Source organism: Benincasa hispida, chromosome 8, assembly GCF_027475165.1.
Source record: "Benincasa hispida cultivar pf3 chromosome 8, pf3_genome.v1.1, whole genome shotgun sequence".
In the NCBI taxonomy this organism is placed as follows: Eukaryota; Viridiplantae; Streptophyta; class Magnoliopsida; order Cucurbitales; family Cucurbitaceae; genus Benincasa; species Benincasa hispida.
Genome location: NC_143485.1, coordinates 54,068,469 through 54,092,128, shown reverse-complemented (window position 1 = coordinate 54,092,128; position 23,660 = coordinate 54,068,469). Strand labels below are relative to the sequence as shown.

Below are 23,660 nucleotides of genomic sequence, written 5' to 3'. Positions count from 1 at the left end.
TTCTATAAATCAGTTCAGAGTACAAAATGACAATGGAAGATAAGGATAGAGAGTCTGGTAGCAATTCCTTGCTTCCCAAGGCTTTTACACTGTTAACTTTATTTTACACTTCTTCCGCAGGAGTTAGCCCTCTCTCTGATCTCGATGCTTCCAACAATCTTCCAAGTTCACCGGAATAATCTCTCAGTATAATCTCTCTTCACTCGCTTCCGCCTTCGAAGTAAAGAAAACTAAGAATAAGGCTACTTCTATCTAAAGGGGAAAATTATCTAACTGTCAAACTTCTTCACTGAAGGTGGCCTCTGGTATTTATAGAGTTTTGGGGGTAAAAGGCTCCTTCTCTCTTATGATTACACTGATGGGATGGCATTATTTCTCTGTCTGAAGTGCCGAATATTTTTCATCGAAAAGTTGAATGTACTTGCTACAGTAGGTAGTTAACGGCTTGTCAACTTAATTCGGAATCGGCCTACGCTTTTCATTCAAATGCGCCCACCAAGATGCACTGGCTCTATGCGGCAACCTTTTTTAGCAGATATTCGCAAGCACAAATGATTGCATAGCCTTGCGTTAATGCAATCTCTTAATGTGCTCGGCCGTTGATTTCTTTGGATCACATTTTCCGCCTTGCGTCAACGCATATTCTACACAAAATTACATAAGTTAACTGTTTTAATGCAATTGACGCATGCAACCGCAATGTTGTGAACTTAATGCTTTTGGACGCAATATTGTATATTTTTATCAACGCAATGCTGCATTATTTTATAACTTTGCACTGTAATAACATGCATTTATGCTCGTTATCAAGTAAAATGACCTAAATCCTAAGTGAGTTATGAACTCCTACTTATGAAGGTGATTCTTTGATTTGTATGGGTGGGAATGGCCAGATTGTCGACTAAACAAGCCTACTATTTTGGAGATTCGTCTGATAGAGGAGTTGGGAACACAGCTATACAAGAAGGAATTCACTCATTTCCCAATGTTGGGGTAAGTAGATGAATTACTTCCTTAAATGCTGATTCTAGGGCTTAAAGAATGTGGTGCCACACCCTCTACTAGCCTGAAAGAGGTTTGGTCATAGTTGGACTATGATTTATTGTTTATTAGATGGATCAATGGTACTTAAGAAGTTAGATGTAACTATAAAGGAAAAACGGTAATTTTAGCCTAGTTGTACTTACGAGCAATTTGTGAAGGGTCGTTATACTGTCGATTGGTTATATCAAATGGACATAGAAATATATTTGAAGTGCGAAGAGTGTAGTTGTCAGTCTTTAGTGGAGTGTCCAATAGTTAACGGATGATAAATAATTTAATTAAAGAATTTAATTAATTATTCACGTACTGTTGGAGTTTCAAGATACGGGTTCATGAGGTCCCCTCGGTAGCTCAACGAGATTTAATGAGAATCAGATTTTGGATTAATTTGAATTTTTCAAATTAATTGAGGGAATTAATTATATATGATATAATTAATTAATTTTTAATTATATATGATATAATTACTATAATGTATTTGATACATTATAATATTAATGAGAGGAAGTAAATATTTGAATATGATTCAAATATTAATTATATGAATTGGATTCATATTGTTAAATTTTATGTAAATGTGATTTATATTAAATGTCATTGTGAGAGAAAGGAAACTATAGGTTATATTGTATTTGATACAACATAGAAACTATAGGATATATATGTTATATTTGATATAACATATAGTTTAATATATATTATATAATAAGGTAGTTATCATATAAATATATATTAAATTATTTACTAAAATAAATTTATTTTTTAAAAAAAAAATCTTGTTGGGAGGGATTGTAACTCCCTCGCATCTTTTCTCCCCAGTACGTGTTAGTGGTTACTCTCCATCATCTCCTTCTTCTATTTTTCACAATGAATGGATCAGAATATCACAGAAGAGTTCTCAACCAAAATAGCCAGAGCCCACTCTTCATGGGTTCTCATCTCTGAGAATACCTTGGTAGCCATTGTGGTGGTGCTCTTTTGAAGGGGATTTTAATGTGAAGATTGGATTCTTCAAAGGTAAGGGTTCTAGACCCATTTCATTTTTTTTTCACTATAAATTGTTAATAGCATACTGTATTATTTTCATTAAATGCATATTTTTGTTCCGTTCTCTATAAAATTTCTATTTTATAAAAATTTTGGAAATTGGAACAATTCACTTCCGCTTATGGTCCCTTCAGAGGGTTCCTTCATTTGCATGCATTAATAACATAGTCATGCATCATTTATATTATAAGGGTTATAATATATAGTTTTGATGTATAGACGTATGTTTGTTATTTATAAATTTCATTACTTTATTATATAATGTTATTACTTTAGGTAATTTAATAATTGTTTTATTTTTTTCATAAGTATAATATCAAATGCAATGAATGGTTTTAATTTTTTTCATTTGATTTTATGATTGTTATAATTAAATGGAATTAGAAATTAAAATCAATAATAAGGAATTGCATGCAAACTTAGGTTAAAATCACTTTTTAAATAGTTTAAAATATGATTCACATAGACCTAAGTTTACAATATTTTTAATATGATTAGAAATTAGTTTAATATTTTTAATCAGTTTTATAGGATTAAGTTGGCTTTAATAAAAGATTAAAATTGTAGCAAATATATCTATAAGAGACCTTTGTTTAAGGCTAGTTTTGTCTAGACTGGGGTATTTAAGCTGACATAAACGAAACACCCCTACCTGGGAACTGACTTGGAAGGTGAATTAGATAGATTTGCTACAAGCATGCAATTATTTATTAGAGTTTGTTAAAGTGTTTAATGAATATTAATCAAAATTATTTAACTATCTAAAGTAATTGTTACTTTTGGACAAACTTAAACAATCACTTAGTAAAATAAATAGTCGTATTTTCTAAGTTAAATTAACCCTACGTAAAACACTCAGTGGAAAGAAAATGGGGTATATGATACTTCATTTTTCTTTTTCACATTTCTCCTTCATAGTTCACACATGATACCTATACTCAGCCTCGAGGCACCTTTGCTTATGTCCCCTTATGGATGGTATTTGTATAGGTCAATATCAACATGAATGGAGAGAGTGTTTATAGTAAGTAAGAGCGGGACGTGTGTTAACACATCTCACGGTCTCTCTCATTATTTTGTAGTAGATTTTCATGCTCGGCCTCGAGGCACCTTTGCTTGTGTCCCCCTACGGATGGCGTTTACATGACTCTTTACTCAAACTCTAGAAATGGATAGGGTTGCTTTAGTTTTTACCCCAATCGGTTTTTTCCTACAATTGGCTTATTGGGGCAGAATTCTAAAAATCTAAAATAAGAGGTTACAGTTACAAGAAAATGTTAAGCTAATTAATAATTTATGGACCGAACAATGGTGACTGATATTTACAAGAACAAGGAGTTGTTCTGTATATTGGTTGAGATAGTCTCATTTCAGTGAAGGGGTACCTTATCACCATACGATGACTTTTACCCTACCTCACTGAAACATCATAGCAAAATAGATGTCACATAGGGTGCATTGAATTATTTTGCTTAATTTGATTGATTTTTCAAACTGGGAAATGCATGAATACTAATATAAATAAATTGTATATTTCAACAAATTTTCAAAAATGACTTCCGTAACATTAAATATGCTCGCCGCGGACAAATTAACAAGCGATAATTACATCAGTTGGAAAAACACTAAAAATATAGTTCTAATCATCGATGATTTAAGATTTGTCCTAGTGGAGGAATGTCCTCCAGTCCCAGCTCCAAATGCCACTCGAAATGTTCGAGAGGTATATAAGCGTTGGGTATGGAAAAATGAAAAGGTCCGAGCGTATATCTTGGCAAGTCTTTTTTTATTTTTTGGCCAAGAAGCATGAGCTCATGCTCACTGCCTACGAGATCATGGAGTCTCTATGGGAAATGTTCAAACAACCATCCACTCAACTCATGCATGACACTCTTTAATTCATCTTCAATGCCTGTATGCAAGAGGGGGCCTCTGTTCGAGAACACATTCTGAACATGATGGTCCACTTTAATGTGGCTGAAATGGATGAGTCTCTCATTGATGAGACCAGTCGGGTTAGCTTCATCCTAGAAACTTTACCTGAGAGTTTTCTACAGTTCCGTAGCAATGCTATTATGAACAGGATTGACTAAAACCTGACCATCTTGCTCAACGAGCTATAGACTTTTTAATCCTTGATAAAAATCAAGGAACATAAGGGTGAGGCAAATGTTGCCTCGTCCTCTAAAAAGTTCTATAGAGGTTCGACCTTTGGAATTAAGTCTGTGTCTTTCTCTTCCGACACAAAAATTAGAAGAAGAAGAAAGGTGGAAAATGAAAGGCTAACCCACTAATTGCTACCCAAAAGGGTAAGAAAGCCAAGGTTGCAAAGGGAATATGTTTCCATTGCAACCAAGATGGACATTGGAAAAAGAATCCCAAATACTTGGCAGAAAAGAAGAAGGCCAAGCAAGGTAGATATGAATTACTTGTATTGGAAACTTGTTTAATGGAGAATGATGATTTAACCTAGATAATAGATTCATGCACCACTAACCATGTTTGTTCTTCATTTTAGGGAATTGATTCCTAGCGGCAGCTGGCACCTGGTGAGATGACAATGCGTGTAAGAACTGGACATGTTGTCTCTACGAGGGCAGTGGGAGGACTTCGGTTTACTTTACAGAAAAATTATGTTTTGTTTGAAAATGTATATGTAGTTCTTGATTTAAAGAGGAACTTAATTTCTGTAAAATGTCTACTTGAACAAACTTATACTTTATCTTTTAATGTAAAAATAGTATTAATATGTGTTCTGCTAATCTAGAGGATAATCTATATATGCTAAGACTATAAGCAACTAAAGCTCTCCTAAATATTGAACTGATTAAAATTGCGATAACTTAGAATAAAAGATATAAGTTTTCTCCTAAAGAAAATGCCCATTTTTTGCACCTAAGATTAGGACACATAAATCTTAATAGGATTGAGAGACTGGTTAAGAATGAACTTCTAAGTGAGTTAGAAGAAAATTCTTTACCTGTATTTGAGTCATGCCTTGAAGGAAAAATGACTAAAAGATCTTTTACTGGAAAATGTCACAGGGCCAAAGAACCATTAGAGCTTGTATATCCAAACCTCTGTGGTTCGGTGAATGTTAAGGCAAGAGAAGGGTTTTAATATTTCATCACTTTTACTGATGATTATTCCTTATGTGGGTATGTTTATTTAATGCAACATAAGTCTGAAGTCCTTGAAAAGTTCAAGGAGTACAAGGCTAAAGTTAAAAATGCATTAAATAAAAAAAATTAAAACATTTCGATCTGATCGAGGTGAAGAGTATATGGATCTAAAATTCGAAGACTATTTGATAGAACATGAAATTTTATTCCAACTCTCGGCTCTTGGTACACCTCAGCAAAATGATATATCATAAAGGAGAAATTGAACGTTATTGAACATGGTTTGGTCTATGATGAGTTATGCTTCCTTACCTGACTCGTTTTGGGGTTATGCAGTACAGACTGCAGCTTCAGTTTTAAACTATGTTCCATCAAAAGTGTTACTAGAACACCTTTGGAGTTATGGAGTGGTCGTAAAGGTAGCTTATGCTATTTCTAAATCTGGGGTTGCCCAACACAAGTGCTTGAGGCAAGTCCTAAGAAATTGACACTCGTTCAAAATGGTGCCTTTTTCTACGATCCTAAAGATAATAAAGTGTTTTTGTCAACAAACGCTACCTTCTTAGAAGAGGACCACGTAAGGGAGCATAAGCCCCGCAGTAAGATAGTGTTAAATGAATTTTCCAATGAAAATGTTGAATCTTCAAAAAGAGTTGTTGAAGAGCCCAATACCTCAACAAGAGTTGTTGAAATTGGTTCAACTAGTAGGTCACATCCACCTTAGATGTTAAGGGAGCCTCGACGTAGTGGGAGGGCTGTGAACCCACCTATTTGTTATATGGGTTTAACGAAAACTCTATCTATAATAGCTAAAGGTGATGTTGAATGTCCATTGTCTTACAAGAAGGCAATGGAGGATGTTGACAAAGATGAGCAGATCAAAGCTATGGATCTCAAAATGGAGTCTATGTACTTCATTTCTATTTGGGATCTTGTAATCAACCTGATAGTGTCAAACCTATAGGTTGTAAATGGATCTACAAGAGAAAATGGGGTGTTGACGTGAAGGTGAAAACCTTCAAGGTTAGACTTATGGGTAAGGGTTATACCCAAGTTGAGGGAGTCAATTATGAGGAGACTTTCTCACCGGTTTCCATGTTGATGAAGTCTATTTGGATACTCTTGTCCATTTCCTTGTATTATGACTTGAGATTTGGAAAATAGACATCAAGACTGCTTTTCTGAACAGAAATCTAGAGAAGACCATATATATGGAGCAGCCTGTGGGATTCATAACCCAAGGTCAAAAGCAGAAGATTTGTAGGCTTATTCGGTCCATTTATGGATTAAAACAAGCTTCTCGATCTTGGAATATAAGATTTGATATTATGCCTTTGATCAGAATGTTGATGAACCTTGTGTCTACAAGAGAATAATCAACAGTTCAGTAGCTTTTTTTGTATTGTATGTAGACGGCATCCTACTCTTTAGGAATGATGTAGGTCTACTGACTAAAATAAAAATTGACTAAACCCAATTCCAAATGAAAGATTTGGAAGAGGTGCAGTTTGTTCTAGGCATTCAAATTTTTAGAGATCAAAAGAACAAATCGCTGGTCCTGTCCCAAGCATCGTACAATGACAAGATGCTTGTGAAAATTTCGATGCAAAACTCCAAGAGAGGCTTGCTCCCTTTCGGGCATGGAATTATTTTGACAAAGGAACAGTGTCCTAAGATACCTCAAAAATTTGAGAAAATGAGACGAATCCTCTATGCATCGGCTGTTGGTAGCTTGATGTATGCGATATTATGTACTAGACCTAACATCTGTTATGCAGTGGGGATAGTCATAGATATCAGTCTAATTTGATCACTAGATCGTTGTTATGAACATCCTTAAGTATCTTCAAAAAACAAGGGACTAAATACTCATGTATGGTTCTAAGGATTTGATCCTTATAGGATATACAGACTTTGATTTCCAAACTAATAAGAATTCTAGGAAATCCATATCAAGATCAATGTTCACTCTTAACGGAAGAGTGTTAGCTCTCAAAAAGAGCTAATATTTCTAACTTAACTTAGTCTTATTATTGGATTTTATGTGTTTATTTTTCTTATTTTGTAGATATCATGCATCGAGGAGGTAGAACCAAGAAATCAGAGTCAAAAGGGACTGATTTGAAGCAATTTGGAGATGATTTGAGCAGTCAGGCTTCAAAATAGTGAAAATTATGAAATTGCCACTGTCACAGGCTTGCAACGCTAGCCATATGCTCTAAGGCAGAATGTGCAGCATTGCGACACTGTGATCTTTCCTATAAACACTCCCCTTCATCTTTAGATCAAAATATGCCGAATTTTGGAGGTCGAAGTTAAACTTCATTCTTCTTCTATTCCTTTCAATTTTCAGTATCTTTAGGTTAGTTTTTATTTTATTTTGGATTGTAATCGATGGATTGGAGGTTCGTTCTTGATTTGTCTATGAATTGAGAGATAATCTCTATCTAATTTCTTTAAGGAAGAGTCTTATGTTAATTTCTTGAATGTTTTCTAATTAATTTAATTGTACTCTTGTGAATTCTTTGGATGGATTTGTTTTATTATTAATTTGACAAATTAATTTGTTGAAATTCTTGTTTGCAAAATCGTCATAGCCTATGCAATATTGATTGATTTAGTTCCACGTATTAGGATTGCACGTTTTGGGTCTAGACTTTTTCTGGCTAAACTCATGTATGCCTTAATATAATCTTTTCCAAATAAATCATGCTACAAGATATAGCTTTCCGGCTTGTAGTATGTCTCAACAATTGAACCCTTTCTTAATACTTTTCAGTTTTAACTTGTATATCGCTGAGAATGAAAAGTTTTAAACTGAATTAGTGTTAATTTAGATTTTGATCAAAATTGGTTAATTGGGCTCTTAGATTTTCTAATAGGTTGAAGGGTTGACAGATTCTGTATAATTAATTAATGCCTAATGAAAAAAATTGCATAGGAACTCTCTCTTGATTTAGAAATTGGATAGACTCCTATCCTAAATTACATTTACCCTTTTATTTCAATTTCACGCATGTTATCCCTTCCACACAAGAACCCCCATTTATCACTCTAGTTAGAAACTAAACTCAACGAAACCAATCATGCTTCTTTATGGATCGATTCAGACTTACCACTGTTGTTACGTTTTAGTAGTAATAGGAGCAGTTCGGTATTTAAAAATTTCTTTTGATCAGGTTTGAGGTTTATTAACGACGTAGGTCTCGACCTCGAACAAGGGGAAATAGTTTGGAGGAGCACCAAGCAATGGTGCATTGTTGAGTCCACTATGGAGGCTGAGTATGTGGCAGCTTGTGAAGTTGCTAAGAAAGTTGTGTGGCTCAGGAATATCCTGACTGATCTAGAAGTGGTTCTAGACAAATCAAAGACTATCACCCTTTATTGCAATAATAGTGGAGTTGTGGCTAATTACCGAGAGCCTAGGAGTCATAAACGCGAGAAACACATACAGTGGAAGTATCATCTCATTTGAGAGATTGTACATCGAAGGGATGTGATCGTCACGGAGATAGCTTCGACACACAACGTTGCTTTTCCATTCACGAAGGCCCTCACGGCTAAGTTGTTTGAGGGTCACCTACAAAGTATGGGTTTACGAGACATGCCACATCTAGTTTAGGACAAGTGGGAGATTTTGTACTGGACATGTTTTATGCCCTAGTTTCTTGTTTTGTGTACTTTTGTATTAGTATGACTTTTATGATGTACACCCCACTAGCTTTAGGAAAAGTGGGAGATTGTAGGGGTTGATGTCCTAAATCTCGCAGATCTTATAATTTGTAATTGTATTGTATAAACCATTTATTTATTTAATAAAATTTGAGCTATTTTATTCGACATTTAGTAGATTAACCCACAAAACCAATAAACTAACATCCAAGATTATCTTCTGTAACATAAACATGTATTTAGAGACATACAGGTGGACCATGTTTAAGTGATAACCTTGATGGTCTGTAGTATATGGTTAAGGTTGGGTACCTTATCTGGTGACACTACGAATACAGCTCGCTATGTAGATGTTACAATTGTTCTAAAGTTCTACAAATGATCTGATCCTGATCATTCATGTAGAGACATGTGAGCGGAGGTCTTCTATACAAAAGGGTTTGTATAAGACTGGATCATGAAATGAATAGTATCATTATATAAAACCGTTAATAATAAAGACTTACATTTCACCAAGATGACATAGACGAAATGACCTAAATTTTGAGTGAGTTGTGAACTCCTGCCTATGAAGGCAGTCATTTGATTTGTATGGGTGAGAGTGGCCAGATCGCCAACTCAATATGCCTACCATTTTGGGGATTCATCTTATTGGGGAGTTGGGAACACAGCTACACATGACGGAATTCATTCCTTCTCTAATGTCGAGGTAAGTAGATAAATTGTTTCCTTAAGGGCTGATTCTAGGGCTTAAACAATATGGCACCACACCCTCTCTTGGCCCGAGAAAGGCTTGGTCATAGTTGGACTATGACTTACTGTTCGTTAGAGGGATCAGTGGTACTTAAAGAGTTAGATGTAACTACAGGGGCAAAACGATAATTTTGGTCCACTTGTACTTACGAGTAATTTGTGTACGGTCATCGCACTGTTGACTGGTTATATCCAATGGACACAAAAATATATATGGAGTGCGAAGAGTGCAGCTGTCGGTCTTTAATGGAGTGACCGATAGTTAATGGATGTTGAGTAATTTAATTAAAAGAGTTTAATTAATCATTCAAGTACCATTGAAGCTTCAATCTACAGGTCCATAGGATCCCCTCTGCAGCTCAACTGAGATTATTGAGAATTAATTTCAGATTAATTTGAATTGTTTAAATTAATTGAGGAATTAATTATATGTGATATAATTAATACAATGTATTTGTTATATTATAATATAAAGTTTATTTTGAGAGGAATTAAATATTTGAATATGATTCAGATACTAATTATATGGATTGGATTCATGTAATTAAATTTAGTATGAATGTGATTTATATTAAATACCACGATCGATAAAGAGAATTCAAACTATAGGTTATATTGAATTTGATACAATATGAAACTATAGGTTATGTGTTATATTTGGTATAACATATAGTTTAATATATACTATATGATAAGGTAGTTATCATATATATATATATATATTAAATTATTTATTAAAATATAATTTTAATTAAGGTGGAAAAAATGTGGGATTTGTTTTTTTTTTTTTCGTATTCATCATCTTCTTCATGAGAAAACATAGATAGTCTGTATGATTTTTTTATCTCCCAACATAATTCTCCTAGAGAAAATTTTCTCTCTCAAAATTATCTTCCTCTTCTAAAGACCAACAGAGCCCACACCTCCTGTTGATTCTCTCCCCAAAGGAGAATACAAAGGATTACCTTTTGGTCGTGGCCATCTTGGAATTTTTTTTTTTTTTTTGTTCAAGGATAATTGGAGAGTTCGTGATCAATTGGAAGGGATTTCGTGAAGATTTTGATTTCAGGGGTATTTAATTTATAACCCTTCTTCCTCCTCTAAAAAGCATGTTGTACAATTCTGTTTGTAATGCATAATTTATTTTCTCTGTATTTTAATTCTGTGATTTTGAAAATTAGGAATGATCCTTGCTTCCATAGTTGACATCACGGGTCCTTCATCTATGACGCATGAATGATGTTGCATTGAGCATAAGGTTATTTCTATTTCTAGAAATACTTCTTATTTTACTTAACGAGTTCCACAACTACTTACCCTCTTGGGCAGTTAGTTATAGCCACTCAACTCTATGAATGATTATAGGCAAGCATTTACATAGTCATATACTAAGCAAACAGGATTAACCCTCGAAGCTTAAACATAGCTCATGGTATTAAGCTTCCCCTTTACCCTATGGAATTTACTTACCAATTGAAAAGGAAAAATAAATGGTAAAGATGGGTGAAATGATAAAAGTAGTCATGATAATATATAGAAGTAGAAGATTTCGATTACAGAATTAATGTCTTAATCACAAAATGCAATACAACAAGGAAAAGCGAGAAGTAAAAAGTGATGTGCAGTTATCAGCAATCTCTTGCTTCAATCTGATCGGGTGCTAAGGCTACTGGTGAGGCTGATGGCAGTGTGATATGGAGAAGGCTCTCTCATGTAGTTGCTCCGGCGAGTTTTTCCTGTGGTAAATCAGAGAGTCTTTTGGAAGTGGGAGAATGCTCCTAGATGCTCTCAAATGTGCTCTTGCTCGTGATCTAAATATTTTTTGCTAAGGATTCGTCTCTCTCTCCATCTAACTGAACTGAACTGAACTGAACTCTTCCATACAGGTATCAAGGATTTATTTATAGAGTCGTGTGCTAACAGCTTTGGGTCTTCCCCTCTGATTAGCCACCATCTTTGACTTGGTTGGTGAGAATTTCAGCACTACTATCATGGTCAACATTCTGAAGTTGTGGTAGAAGATCCGCTGGGATTGTGTTAGAGATCCCAAGGCATGTGGTCAAATGTTCCTTCTTTGGGTAAGAGCTCGACGCATGTGGACAGATCCTGCAATCAAATACAAAATATAACACTTCGGTGCAGGTTAACTTATGATATACAGACAACAAGGATTTCAAATGTACTTCAACGCAAATATAGTTTTAAGCATGAATTCTTAGTATTATCAATGCATATTCAGCCTACCTAACCTCATTATTCTAAGTAAAATGCTACAATAACTTGTATTTCTACAAGTTATCACGCACATTATAAACATACTTGAGGGCCTTATGTCAAATCTGAGAGGATGATTGTCTAAATATCTCTTGGAGGGACTCCATGATCTAATGTGCAGTGATCATGGCCTCATGTTTCTTGGTAAGAACACCTAATAGACTCAGGCCTTGTCATTGGCCTTCATCCAGTGGTCATAACATCCTTTACTGCTTGGGATGCATTACGAGCGAGGTTTGGAGGACATTCCTCCGTTAAGACAAACCATAGATCATCTATAACTAGAATTGTATTCAAGTTAGATTTCCACGTCACATAATTTTCTCTAGTTAGTTTTTCATTTTTAAACAAAGAAATTATTGTGGAAGAAATGCTGAAACGAATAATAAACAATTGATTGTATTAGTTATATTTGTCTTAACACATTACACATACAAAAACATGTATCCAATCAACTCAGCAAAAACAAACAATCACAGAATCCTAATTAAATTATTTATTTAATTTTTGCAACGATACTTCAGAGGTTTAAAGCAACAGCCGTTGAAGGGTGATCAATTACCCCTCTTCTAAATTGAGACAATCTCAGCTAATTACTAAGACCAGAATAACTCTTATTCCTATAGTTCTTAGCTACTTGGTCGGTCGTCGGATTGACCGTTGTTCATGAATCCGCACCTACACAAATAAAAAGTTGTATGCACCGAACTAACCCTTTATATTAATTAGTAGTACAAGTAGTAAGTCCAAGGTTGAACCACAGAGAGTCGAATATGGATTTCTCAAAGATTGGAACTTGTAGGAAGTAACCAAAGGGAGGGGGGAGTGTGAAAAATTATGAAATAAATTGCTAGAGAATAAAAAGTGCGTAACATAAACGAATGTAAAAATTTATCAACTGAACAAATACTTAGCTTGCGCAAGTACAGTTAGTTCGTCCCTCATCAATTCTATCACAGACTAATCAAAAGATGCGTGAGAATATTCTAGTTAAAACTCAGCCTACTAAATTAGAATTCTAATCGGTAGTCCATAAAATAAAGTTAATTAACAGAAAAGCGAGAATCCTCAACCAATTAATCAATCAACATGTATTAAGATTCAAGGCAAAGTTAAGTCAATTAATTTATTTCCATCGTCTAACCAATTAATTGAGCGAGATTTATCTAAATTATAAAGTAAATGCTTGCTAATTGAAATCCCAAATTAACACAACAAACTAATTTAACTCATGCTTCTAGGTGACGACTACCTAACAATTACAAATTAGGGTCAATCAAAGCAATCAATTAAACATGTACAGTTAATTGGTCAAATTATCCCATACACGAAAATTGAAGAATATGCTCAAGATAAATTCTCATAAATTCATAATAAAAACTCACAAAATTACAATAGAGTCTCAAGAATTGAATTGGAACCAAATTAAACTAACATACCTTAGCTAAGTTCTTACCCTTTAGAATATTCAACATATCATAATACATTAAATAACTCATAAAATCATTTCCACATCATGCATTAAAACCATACATTATAACACTTATAACATATTAAAAATGCATGATCATGCTTAACTTATGGTAAAATTTATCTAAATAACATCCATAAAGCATTTAAATAGTAAATGAACCGGTAATTTGGCTCCTATGATAAAATAAAGCAATAAACTACAATAATTATGATAAATTTATCCTAAAATAAGCTTCTACTACTCCAGAACCGGGTCAAACCAACTCGAACTGACGCGAACTGCTTCGAACCGGATCCCAAAACCACGAATTAAGCCAACTCAGTGCCAAATCGGACCAAACCACCTTGAACCGACTAAATCAAACCAAACCACCTGAACCACCGCTGAACCATGCGCAATGCAACCCTAGCGTTGCAACACTGCGACTCCAGATTGCATTTCTGGGCAGAAACCTAGTGCCAAACCAGACCAAACCACTACATTTGATATCAGAGCCATTTTTGGGCAATTCCAAAAAATTACATAAATCAATCAAAATTGCCTGCTGTAAAAAAAAACTAAGTTAAGCATGCATAGAAATTAAAAAAACAAAGAGAAAAAAGAATTTACGTTTGTAGAATCAAACATGAATCAACTCTTCAATTGATTTCACGAACAACACCAAGAGGTTACACTCCTATTCTCTGAGATTTGAGAACTTTGGTTTGTGGAACCAATTGAATTGGGATTGAAAAGGGAGGGAAAAATTGAGAGAGAAAAGACCAAAATCCTTCTATAATCAACTCTTTCATTGATGATAAAAAAAAAAAAAAAAAAGCAATGCTTTTGATCATTAGAGAGAGAGGAACATGGGTTCAAGCATATTTCAGATAAATCCTCTACGTGGGAGTTATTTGGTTAATTAATTTAACTAATTGAGGTAATTAAATTAATTAAATTAATCATTAATTAAATCTAATTTAATTAATGATTTCATTTTAATCATATTAAATGAAACATCTCTCATATAACCTAAAATTTTAATTCAATTAATTCAATTTAATCAAATTAAATTAATTAATTTTTCAATTAGTTAATTATCAAATTAAATATCAATTATTTAATTTAGCCCATACTTGAATCATATTCAATTGTATTTCTCTCCTAACTTATAGTTTTAATGTGCATCAAATACACGCCAATTTTTAACCAATAGTTTTATTATGAATCCAATTCATATTTAATTAATATTTGAACTTCTTCAAATATTTAATTCTCTTATAAATTGATTTTGAATCATATCCAAATTAAATTTATATTATAAAGTTTAAATGACATAAACTTTATATTATAATGTATCGTCATGTCCCAAAATGGTAGGCTTATTGAGTCGATGAACTGGCCACTCTCACCTATACAAATCAAAGGACAATCCCTCGTGAGCAGGAATTCATAATACACTCAGGATTAAGACTAAGTTGCCTAGGTCATCCTATTGAAATAGAAACCTAGTTAGTTAATGGTGTTACATCTAATGGTCACTATTTCGCAATCCGATTTTACACAAACTCATTGCATGGAATACCCCCCCACTCGAATGATACCTACACTAACGCGTTGGATCATTGTGTTTGTATCAAATACAAAGTGAGTCATATCTCTAGTGTCACCAGGATAAGGTGTCCAACCTTATCCCTATACTATAGACCCTTTAGGCTATATGAATAATATACAGTTCAAAACTCATCAGACAGCCTAGGAAGAATGTTAGTTTATTAGATTTAGGGTTATTAAGACAAAATAGAATACAACACAATCAATAACATTTATTAAAATAACATTGATAACTCTTTATTGATGACGGTCAATTATTTACATTTACTATCTACAAGTTTTGTGGCAAAAAACCCAAAAGTTTGCTCGTTAATTCTTTGGATCTCTAGTCAACTAGGTTGGGTTACCTTTCGAGTTAACTTTTTAAAATTAAAGGCTTTAATCTCATTTCCTTGATGAATTTTCAACCAACTCTCTAGTTAGGCTTTTTACAAGCAGATCCGCAACATTATTTAATAACCTTACAAAGTCAATTGTTATAATTCACTAAAATATAGTTGCCGAATTGTTTTAGGTCTTTGTCATATATGTCGAGACTTATTATTATTCACTAAAGAGGCATAGGTTGTATTCACACTTCAGGAATACCATATAAAAATTCTTGTAGCCTCACACTTTAGGAATAGCATACAAAAATTTTGTAGCCAACTCAAATATATCCCAACCTCTTTTTAAATTGTTATCCAATAATCTCAAAAGTGGATTATCAATCGAGAATTGTCACTTTTCCCAAATACCCCATAGTGACATAAGATTTTAAGAAGGCTTCAACATTTTTAAGTAATTTTCTATGTTTTCATACATAAAGTGTCCTACAAATATATAATTAACATTCAAATGGTGATTCATACTCACAAAACATATCTTATCAAGATTTTGGAATCGATCATTTTTTGCTATAAACTTCATTGTTATGACATCTTTATCTTAAATATATTATTTTTCTCTAATGATTATTCTCATAAACTTTCGTTAAATCCACCACTATAGTCATTATATATTATGTTGTCTTGTTCGTTCAAAATGTACTTCTTGCATAAATATTTTGCAAGAGTTCCTATGCTTCATATGCATGTAACTTCGCTTTGTTGGTTTCTTTTTTGACATTACAATCACATTTTTTTCCCAAACAACTTGTCATATTTGAAGTTGTGAAAAAGAATGAAATTTCTCGTCATCATTTGAAATCATTACAACTAAATTTCTTACAATTTTCCTCCAATGATTTCCACCGAAATGTAGTACAACAACTTCATATCGTTGATGACTTGACCCGAAATGTGGTACAACAACTTCATATCATTGATGACTTTACCTGCCGATCATCCAAATATTTGTGAAATAAAATAAATAACTTTACCAAACAAGTTCTCACAAAATAAAATAATATAAAAAAAACTTGAGAACATTACGCTTACCCCTAATGCATAATATACCAAAATAAGCCCATAATAACAGAAATTACAGTACTCGGTTTAAGTCACCGTTCTCATACACATCAATGTACAAGTGCAGAACATATGCCAAACAGTGAACTCATGTCAAAATTATATAAATGCCAAAAAAAATAGTAATAATGAAGATCTTGCCAAAATCCCAAGTTGTGAATCTCCCAACATTTTTATGGACCAAGTAAAATACATAGCAAAAATCCACTAAAAATCAGAAGCTCATGAAAACACTTCATGTAAATATCACTTGAATGAAATTAACAATTTTCACACTGCAAAACTTCATGCGGAAATCAATTGCAAATCCGAAATTTAATAAAACGAGAATATTAACAATTTTGATGCACGAAGTTTTACTTTTATTCCACCAAAATTCATTTCTTTACGACAGGACGAAAAAAAAAATCCAAATCCAAATCTAATGTTTATTATTATTGTTATTGAACCATTAATGACGTACAAAACAATATATATAACTAGTAAACAAACAAAAAAACCTGTTGTTAAAACAGTATGCAGAAAACAAAATAAAAAGAGATATAAGATCTACATATAAATTAATGAAATTTTAAAACAGAATACATGAATATGAAATCCTTGACGTGAACTTAACGTAAAACAGAATTCATAAAGTTGTACATCCTTGATTCAACGCAAAAAAACAAGAAAAATAACCAAAAACTAAAATCAAGAACAAGATAAAACTTTTCTTTTATACTAAATACTTTATGAAGTATCACTCCATAAGATATTAGAAATGGAACAATTTTCACAAATCATGCAAAACATACCAATAGAAACAAAAATCACCAGAGGACAAATTGCATGCTGCAAAACCTTCACTCATGCATCAATTAAAATCAGGAAAATTAATAAAGACAAGTATAATAACCAACTATTAGATTTTTTTATGCACGAAATTTGGACAAAACATAAAATTATTAATTGGAACATATGCAGTTAATGGAAACAAAATTGCACATACAAAAATTAGTAAAACCATAAGATCTTATTTACCTGATCGAATCTAAATCTAATAATGACTTTTCTTTAATACAATTTTATTCATTCTAGTGAGCAAGTTTCTTGAGTAATTTGTCTTCTAAGAAAGAATAGTACCTTTTTTTGTGGGAAAACACTCCACAAAGATTCAATTTGTGAAAATAAACTTGAACAAATTAATAAAAGGAGAGAAAAGTTTTGAGAGAAAAGTGCTTCGAAAAATTTAGTCCTCATCCAATTTGAAGAGGCATATTTATCAAATACTCGTAGCAATAACACAACTATGAAAGATCATGGTCACGTAGTTCTCTACCATGTAACCTTTTATGGTAATCGCCAATTATCGTAAATCCTCCCAGAACTTGCATGTCTGAACAGGAACAGAAAAATACCTTCTGCCACACGACTCCTAAACTCAAACAAGTAAAATTCAACCTTAACATAGTCTATTTGTTACAGACTGTACAACCTCCTCTTACAATATTCCTACTCTCTCTTCTGAGATAACCACTTCTCCTATATGGCTTCGACTGGTTAATTATTAAAGATTTGATTCGAAGAACTTACAAAAGAATCAGGCAACAATGGTTGTGCTCCTTAATAAAATTGGTATTCGATAGATGCATCTATCGAAATTCTGGTTCAAGCACCCCATTTGTGACATCAGGAGAACATAGATTTTTTTCTAATTATATTATCAGTGCTCAGAGTTCTAGTACCATATTCTTGGGAGAAAAGTAACTTCAATTTATTTATCTGAACCCACAAACTATATTATACATATCATATATAACAATGTTCTCCCCATTGCGAACTTGAGAGAACATTTACAAACAACATACTTGAAAAATATAAAGCAGAAAAAGATCCCAAATTCTTCCACAAGGCCACCAAACACATACAGAAGAAAGATTTAGAAACCACCACGGAGACGAAGGACAAGGTGAAGAGTTGATTCCTTCTGAATGTTGTAATCAGCTAGGGTCCTTCCATCCTCCAGCTGCTTTCCAGCAAAGATCAACCTTTGCTGGTCTGGGGGGATGCCTTCTTTGTCCTGAATTTTCGCCTTCACATTGTCGATGGTATCGGAGCTCTCAACCTCCAGGGTGATGGTTTTCCCAGTCAAAGTCTTAACGAAGATCTGCATACCACCACGGAGACGCAAGACAAGGTGCAGAGTAGATTCTTTCTGGATGTTGTAGTCCGCAAGAGTTCGGCCATCCTCCAATTGTTTCCCAGCAAATATGAGTCTCTGTTGGTCTGGGGGAATACCTTCCTTGTCCTGAATCTTGGCCTTCACGTTGTCAATTGTGTCTGAAGACTCAACCTCCAACGTGATGGTCTTTCCGGTGAGAGTTTTGACAAAAATTTGCATCCCACCGCGGAGACGGAGGACAAGATGAAGAGTGGATTCCTTCTGGATGTTGTAATCGGCAAGAGTTCGCCCATCTTCCAATTGCTTTCCAGCAAAGATCAACCTCTGCTGGTCTGGGGGGATTCCTTCCTTATCTTGGATTTTGGCCTTGACGTTATCGATGGTGTCGGAAGACTCCACCTCAAGGGTGATGGTCTTTCCGGTAAGGGTCTTGACGAAGATTTGCATGCCACCACGGAGCCGGAGCACGAGGTGGAGGGTTGATTCCTTCTGGATGTTGTAGTCGGCAAGGGTTCGACCGTCCTCAAGTTGCTTTCCAGCGAATATGAGACGTTGCTGGTCTGGGGGAATTCCCTCTTTGTCCTGGATCTTGGCTTTTACGTTGTCGATGGTGTCAGAAGACTCCACCTCGAGGGTGATTGTCTTTCCGGTAAGGGTTTTGACGAAGATCTGCATGCCACCGCGAAGCCTTAAGACGAGGTGAAGAGTTGATTCCTTTTGGATGTTGTAGTCGGCAAGAGTTCGGCCATCCTCAAGTTGCTTGCCGGCGAAGATCAATCGTTGCTGATCCGGGGGAATTCCTTCCTTATCCTGGATCTTGGCCTTGACGTTGTCGATAGTGTCGGAAGACTCCACCTCAAGGGTGATGGTCTTGCCTGTGAGAGTTTTGACGAAGATTTGCATCTATACAAAACAAAACAAAATAAAACATAGAGATCAGATTCAATTCTATCTCAACAAACTTGATTAACAGATGAAACAAACCAGAATTACCTAATTCAAAACCTAATTAAACTAGATAGACAGATCAGAGTTACATAGTTGAAAACCTAAATTCTATTTCCATAAATCATAATCACGCAGATGAAAACCTAATTAAAGTTTCCATAACCATAAAATCAGAAACAATCCCAACGTTTCCAGGCAACCACATGAATCATAAATCTTCATTCGATCCAAGAGCAGATCCAACCACAAAACCTCATATACACTACAAAGATGCTCGATTCTATAATTCACACAACTAGGTAGACAAGAAGAATCTCAAACGAAAATCTCTCCTAAAACCCTAAACATTTCATATCTCAAAACAGAAAAACGTGAACAAAGAAGAAGGAGGCAGAAAAAATACCTTAGAAGAATTCGATTTGGTTTGCTACGGTAGAGAAGAGAGATTCAATTGCGAAGAAAACTAGGGCAGGAGGGCTGAATTTATAGGAAATTGGAAGGGCAATTTCGTCACGTCGGTCGTTGAATTTATCCATTACTTTTCCGCCACGTATTCACGTATTATCTGGCATTTGCCGTTTCCTCAGATTCTTTCTTTGGAGCCAAATTCAGAATCGACATGCCGACGTCATTAATATTTAATAACACCAAAAACCAAAACTAATAACATTTCCGTTTACGCCGTTATAACAGAGTTAGATTCCGTTATAAAGAAAATTCTGGACGTTGCACGTCTTTGCGTTGATTTATTTATGTCTATATTTGTTTGGAAAGAACGTTGATTTATATTATTCTTCCGGTGGTTGCATTTACAGTTGTATAATATAATAATCAATAATATATTAAACAGACTTTTTCCAAAAACAAAATACTTTGGGTTACAAAACCCAATTTATAAATAATTTTATTTTTATTTTTTTACATAATTTTAAAATGTTTTGATTTAGACTCTAAATTTTTTATTTAATATCTATAATTTCAAACTTTTATATTTATGTTTAGTCAAATCTCACCAATTATACAGCTTTTTTTTTTTTTTGAAAGGATATAGCTAATATTATTTATATGAGTTATAAGTTTACATCTAAATTTTAAATTAGGGTAAAAAAAATAGAAGAAGATAAGTGGATTTTCTGAATGAATAAAAGACAGTTTAGGAACTACCCATAAGATTTAATCAAACTAAACATATCAAATTAGAAAATTTTGAATCATGGACATCAAATTGGAAATTTAACCCTCCTTAATTTTCATAAATTTTTTTTTTAAATCTTTGTAGAATTATACTAACCTAATTACTCCCCTTTGTAAATCAATCTCTGAATAAGCTAAAAGTTACTCCATCAGGGATTAGATATTAAAAAAAATAAAAATAAAAATAAAAAATAAAAGTCACGTGTATACTCAATCATATCAATGTCATACTCAATACTTGATTAGTTTATATTCGATTATTTTGAATTCAAAACTCATTTGAAGGTCACTCGATACCCAGCTTCATGGTCACTCGATACAACTGCAATCGACACGTGTATATCCAATCATATCAACGTCATACTCGATGCTCGATTACTTTATATTCGATTATTTTGAATTATTCATGTCACTCGATACATGGTGAATTTCAAATCAATTTCTTAAAATGTGAAGTAATTTTTTATTTGATAACATTGATTACATAAATGTTTGATTTACATGTACTATATATTCGGTATAACGTAGAGACGTTCTGATAAATACTCGAAACACAGTCACCCGATACTCAATACTCCTTAAGATATACTCGTTATACTACTCGACAATACTCGATAAACACTGACTTTAAAGAATTAGATTAATGTTTCTCAACTATTCTCTTACAAGTGAAATGAAAGCTAGTTTAAATACAAAAGAACCTAAGATCCAATGAGCTTTTACATATACAATAAACTAAACTAAATAATATCTAAAAGATAACATAAGCTAAATCTATTAAATTTAATGTTAAATTCTATAATATATACTCTAACATACTACAACTCATTAGCTTGGATCAAGTATTTTATTTGATTTAGGGTTCAGAAAATCCTTAATCATATATTATTAATTATCAATCCAATCTTTATATGAAAAATTATTGGAGAACTACAATTAACATTTTTTCTAAATTAAAATTTTTAAGACTAAAAGTATGACAAGTCTCAATGAAGGCCACATGCCCCTATTATCAATTATGGGTCCAAGTTCAAATAAGCAAGAACTCTTTTTTTTTTTTTTTTTTTTTTTGGGGGGGGCGGGGGGCCCCCCCCCGGAATTGTTATCGGTAGCTAAAAATAGATAGCCAAATTAAAATATTCAAAAAGTTCTATATATCTTGAATTATAGCAACTAAAATAGTAGATGATGAAAGTGAATTTTTTTTTCCGAGTTATGGACAGATCAATTTTTCTATGTAAATTTTCACATTATTTTGACATTGTTTATGTGAATTTTTATACCATCTATGTGAGTTTTTACATTATTTGTAAATCTGACATTATTTTTATTAGGGTTTTCCATATGAACTTTGACACTATTTGTAAATCTATACCATCAATATAGTCACCAATTTTTTAGTATTGTCGAGTATTGTGTAACATGCACCGAGTATATAGTAATCAACCATCTATATAATCAATGTTTATCAAGTATTGTCGAGTATCGTGTAACGAGTATATCTTAACGAGTATCAAGTATCGAGTGATTGTATATCGAGTATTTATCAGAACGTCTCTACATTACACCGAGTATAAAGTACATGTAAATCAGCCATCTATATAGTCAATGTTTATCGAGTATTGTCGAGTATCGTGTAACATGCACCGAGTATATAGTACATGTAAATCAACCATCTATATAGTCAATATTATCGAGTATAAAATTACTTCACATTTCAAGAAATCGATTTGAAATTCACCATGTATCGAGTGACATGGATAATTTAAAATAATCGAGTATAAAATAATCGAGCATTGAATATGACGTTGATATGATCGAGTATACACGTGTCGATTGCATCCGTATCGAGTGACCATGAAGTTGGGTATCGAGTGACGTGCATCGAGGAACGTGTGACGAGCCATCGAAGATTGAGTAAATTCGTATTGGCAGGCACGAGGGGATGCATCTCAGGGGCGAATCGGTAAAATCACATGCTTATGACGTACAAAAAACTCATGGAAGGAAATGGAGCAAAATAATCGAACACTAATCGGAGTAAGGAAAACGAGGGAGAGTAAGGAAAACGAGAGAGAGTAAGAAAACATACAAAATAATCAAGCGCTTAAGTGAGATTTGGGCTCCAACTATTTTAGTTGGAGTTCCAAATGTAATAGCCCACCCGCACAACTATAAATAGGGGCCCAAATGCCCCAATCCCCCCCTCCTCCCCTTAGAGACTAAAAACAAACATTTTTAAAAATTTAGGGACCAAAATGGAATATTATTCAAAGTTCAAAGATCAAAATAAGATTTAAGTCAAACTAAAGAAATAAAAGAATGAAAGAGCGATAGGATGCATGTATCCCTTGGAAAAGAAAAAAACGCAAATGGAATGTGGTGTATTGTGCAGGGGATTTAATACTTCTTTTATCTTTGATGAGAGTATGATGCATAAAAATAGATGTCTCTTGGGATGAATCTAAATATTCCTCACTTTTAAAACTTATTTTAGGAAATAAAATGCATTTATAATTTTTTTTTTTTTTTACATAAAATGTTTTAAAATGGGGAGACTAACCAAAAATCATTATTTAAATGAATTAATATTATCTATTAAGAGGTGTTTGGTAATTTTAGGAGAATTGAGTTGGTGGGTAAAAATGTCCAGTTAGTATTTGGCCCATTGATAAAACAAAAATGGTAGATTTAATAACCCACCATTCTATTTCCTCTCAACACCAAATGCGTATGTTTTTTCTAATTCTCATTTAACTCCTTCATTACTCTCTTTTTTCGCTTCTCTGTCACTCACCCATCTCTTCACATTACTCTTATTCTTGTTGAATCATTGTTTACCCTTTTCTGTATATTTTTCTAGGATTATTTTCATGGACTTTTTTCTAAGTTTTACTACATGTGTGGTTATTTGTTGTAGATTTAACTAT

The 23,660-nt window shown here is 33.4% G+C and overlaps 1 protein-coding gene across 1 annotated transcript; it reads right to left on the bottom strand.

Moving 5' to 3' along the window:
* Window positions 1-18,158: 18,158 nt before the first annotated feature.
* Window positions 18,159-19,991, bottom strand: LOC120082946 (polyubiquitin). The gene is made up of 2 exons (XM_039038383.2): window positions 19,940-19,991; window positions 18,159-19,491 (listed from the first exon to the last, which is right to left on the bottom strand). The coding sequence occupies exon 2, from the start codon at window positions 19,489-19,491 to the stop codon at window positions 18,346-18,348; it is 1,146 nt and encodes a 381-aa protein (XP_038894311.1). The 5' UTR covers window positions 19,940-19,991; the 3' UTR covers window positions 18,159-18,345.
* Window positions 19,992-23,660: the final 3,669 nt, after the last annotated feature.

Coding starts and splice junctions, on each gene's coding strand:
- LOC120082946 (XM_039038383.2), bottom strand. CDS start 19,491: ATGCAAATCTTCGTCAAAACTCTCACAGGCAAGACCATCACCCTTGAG.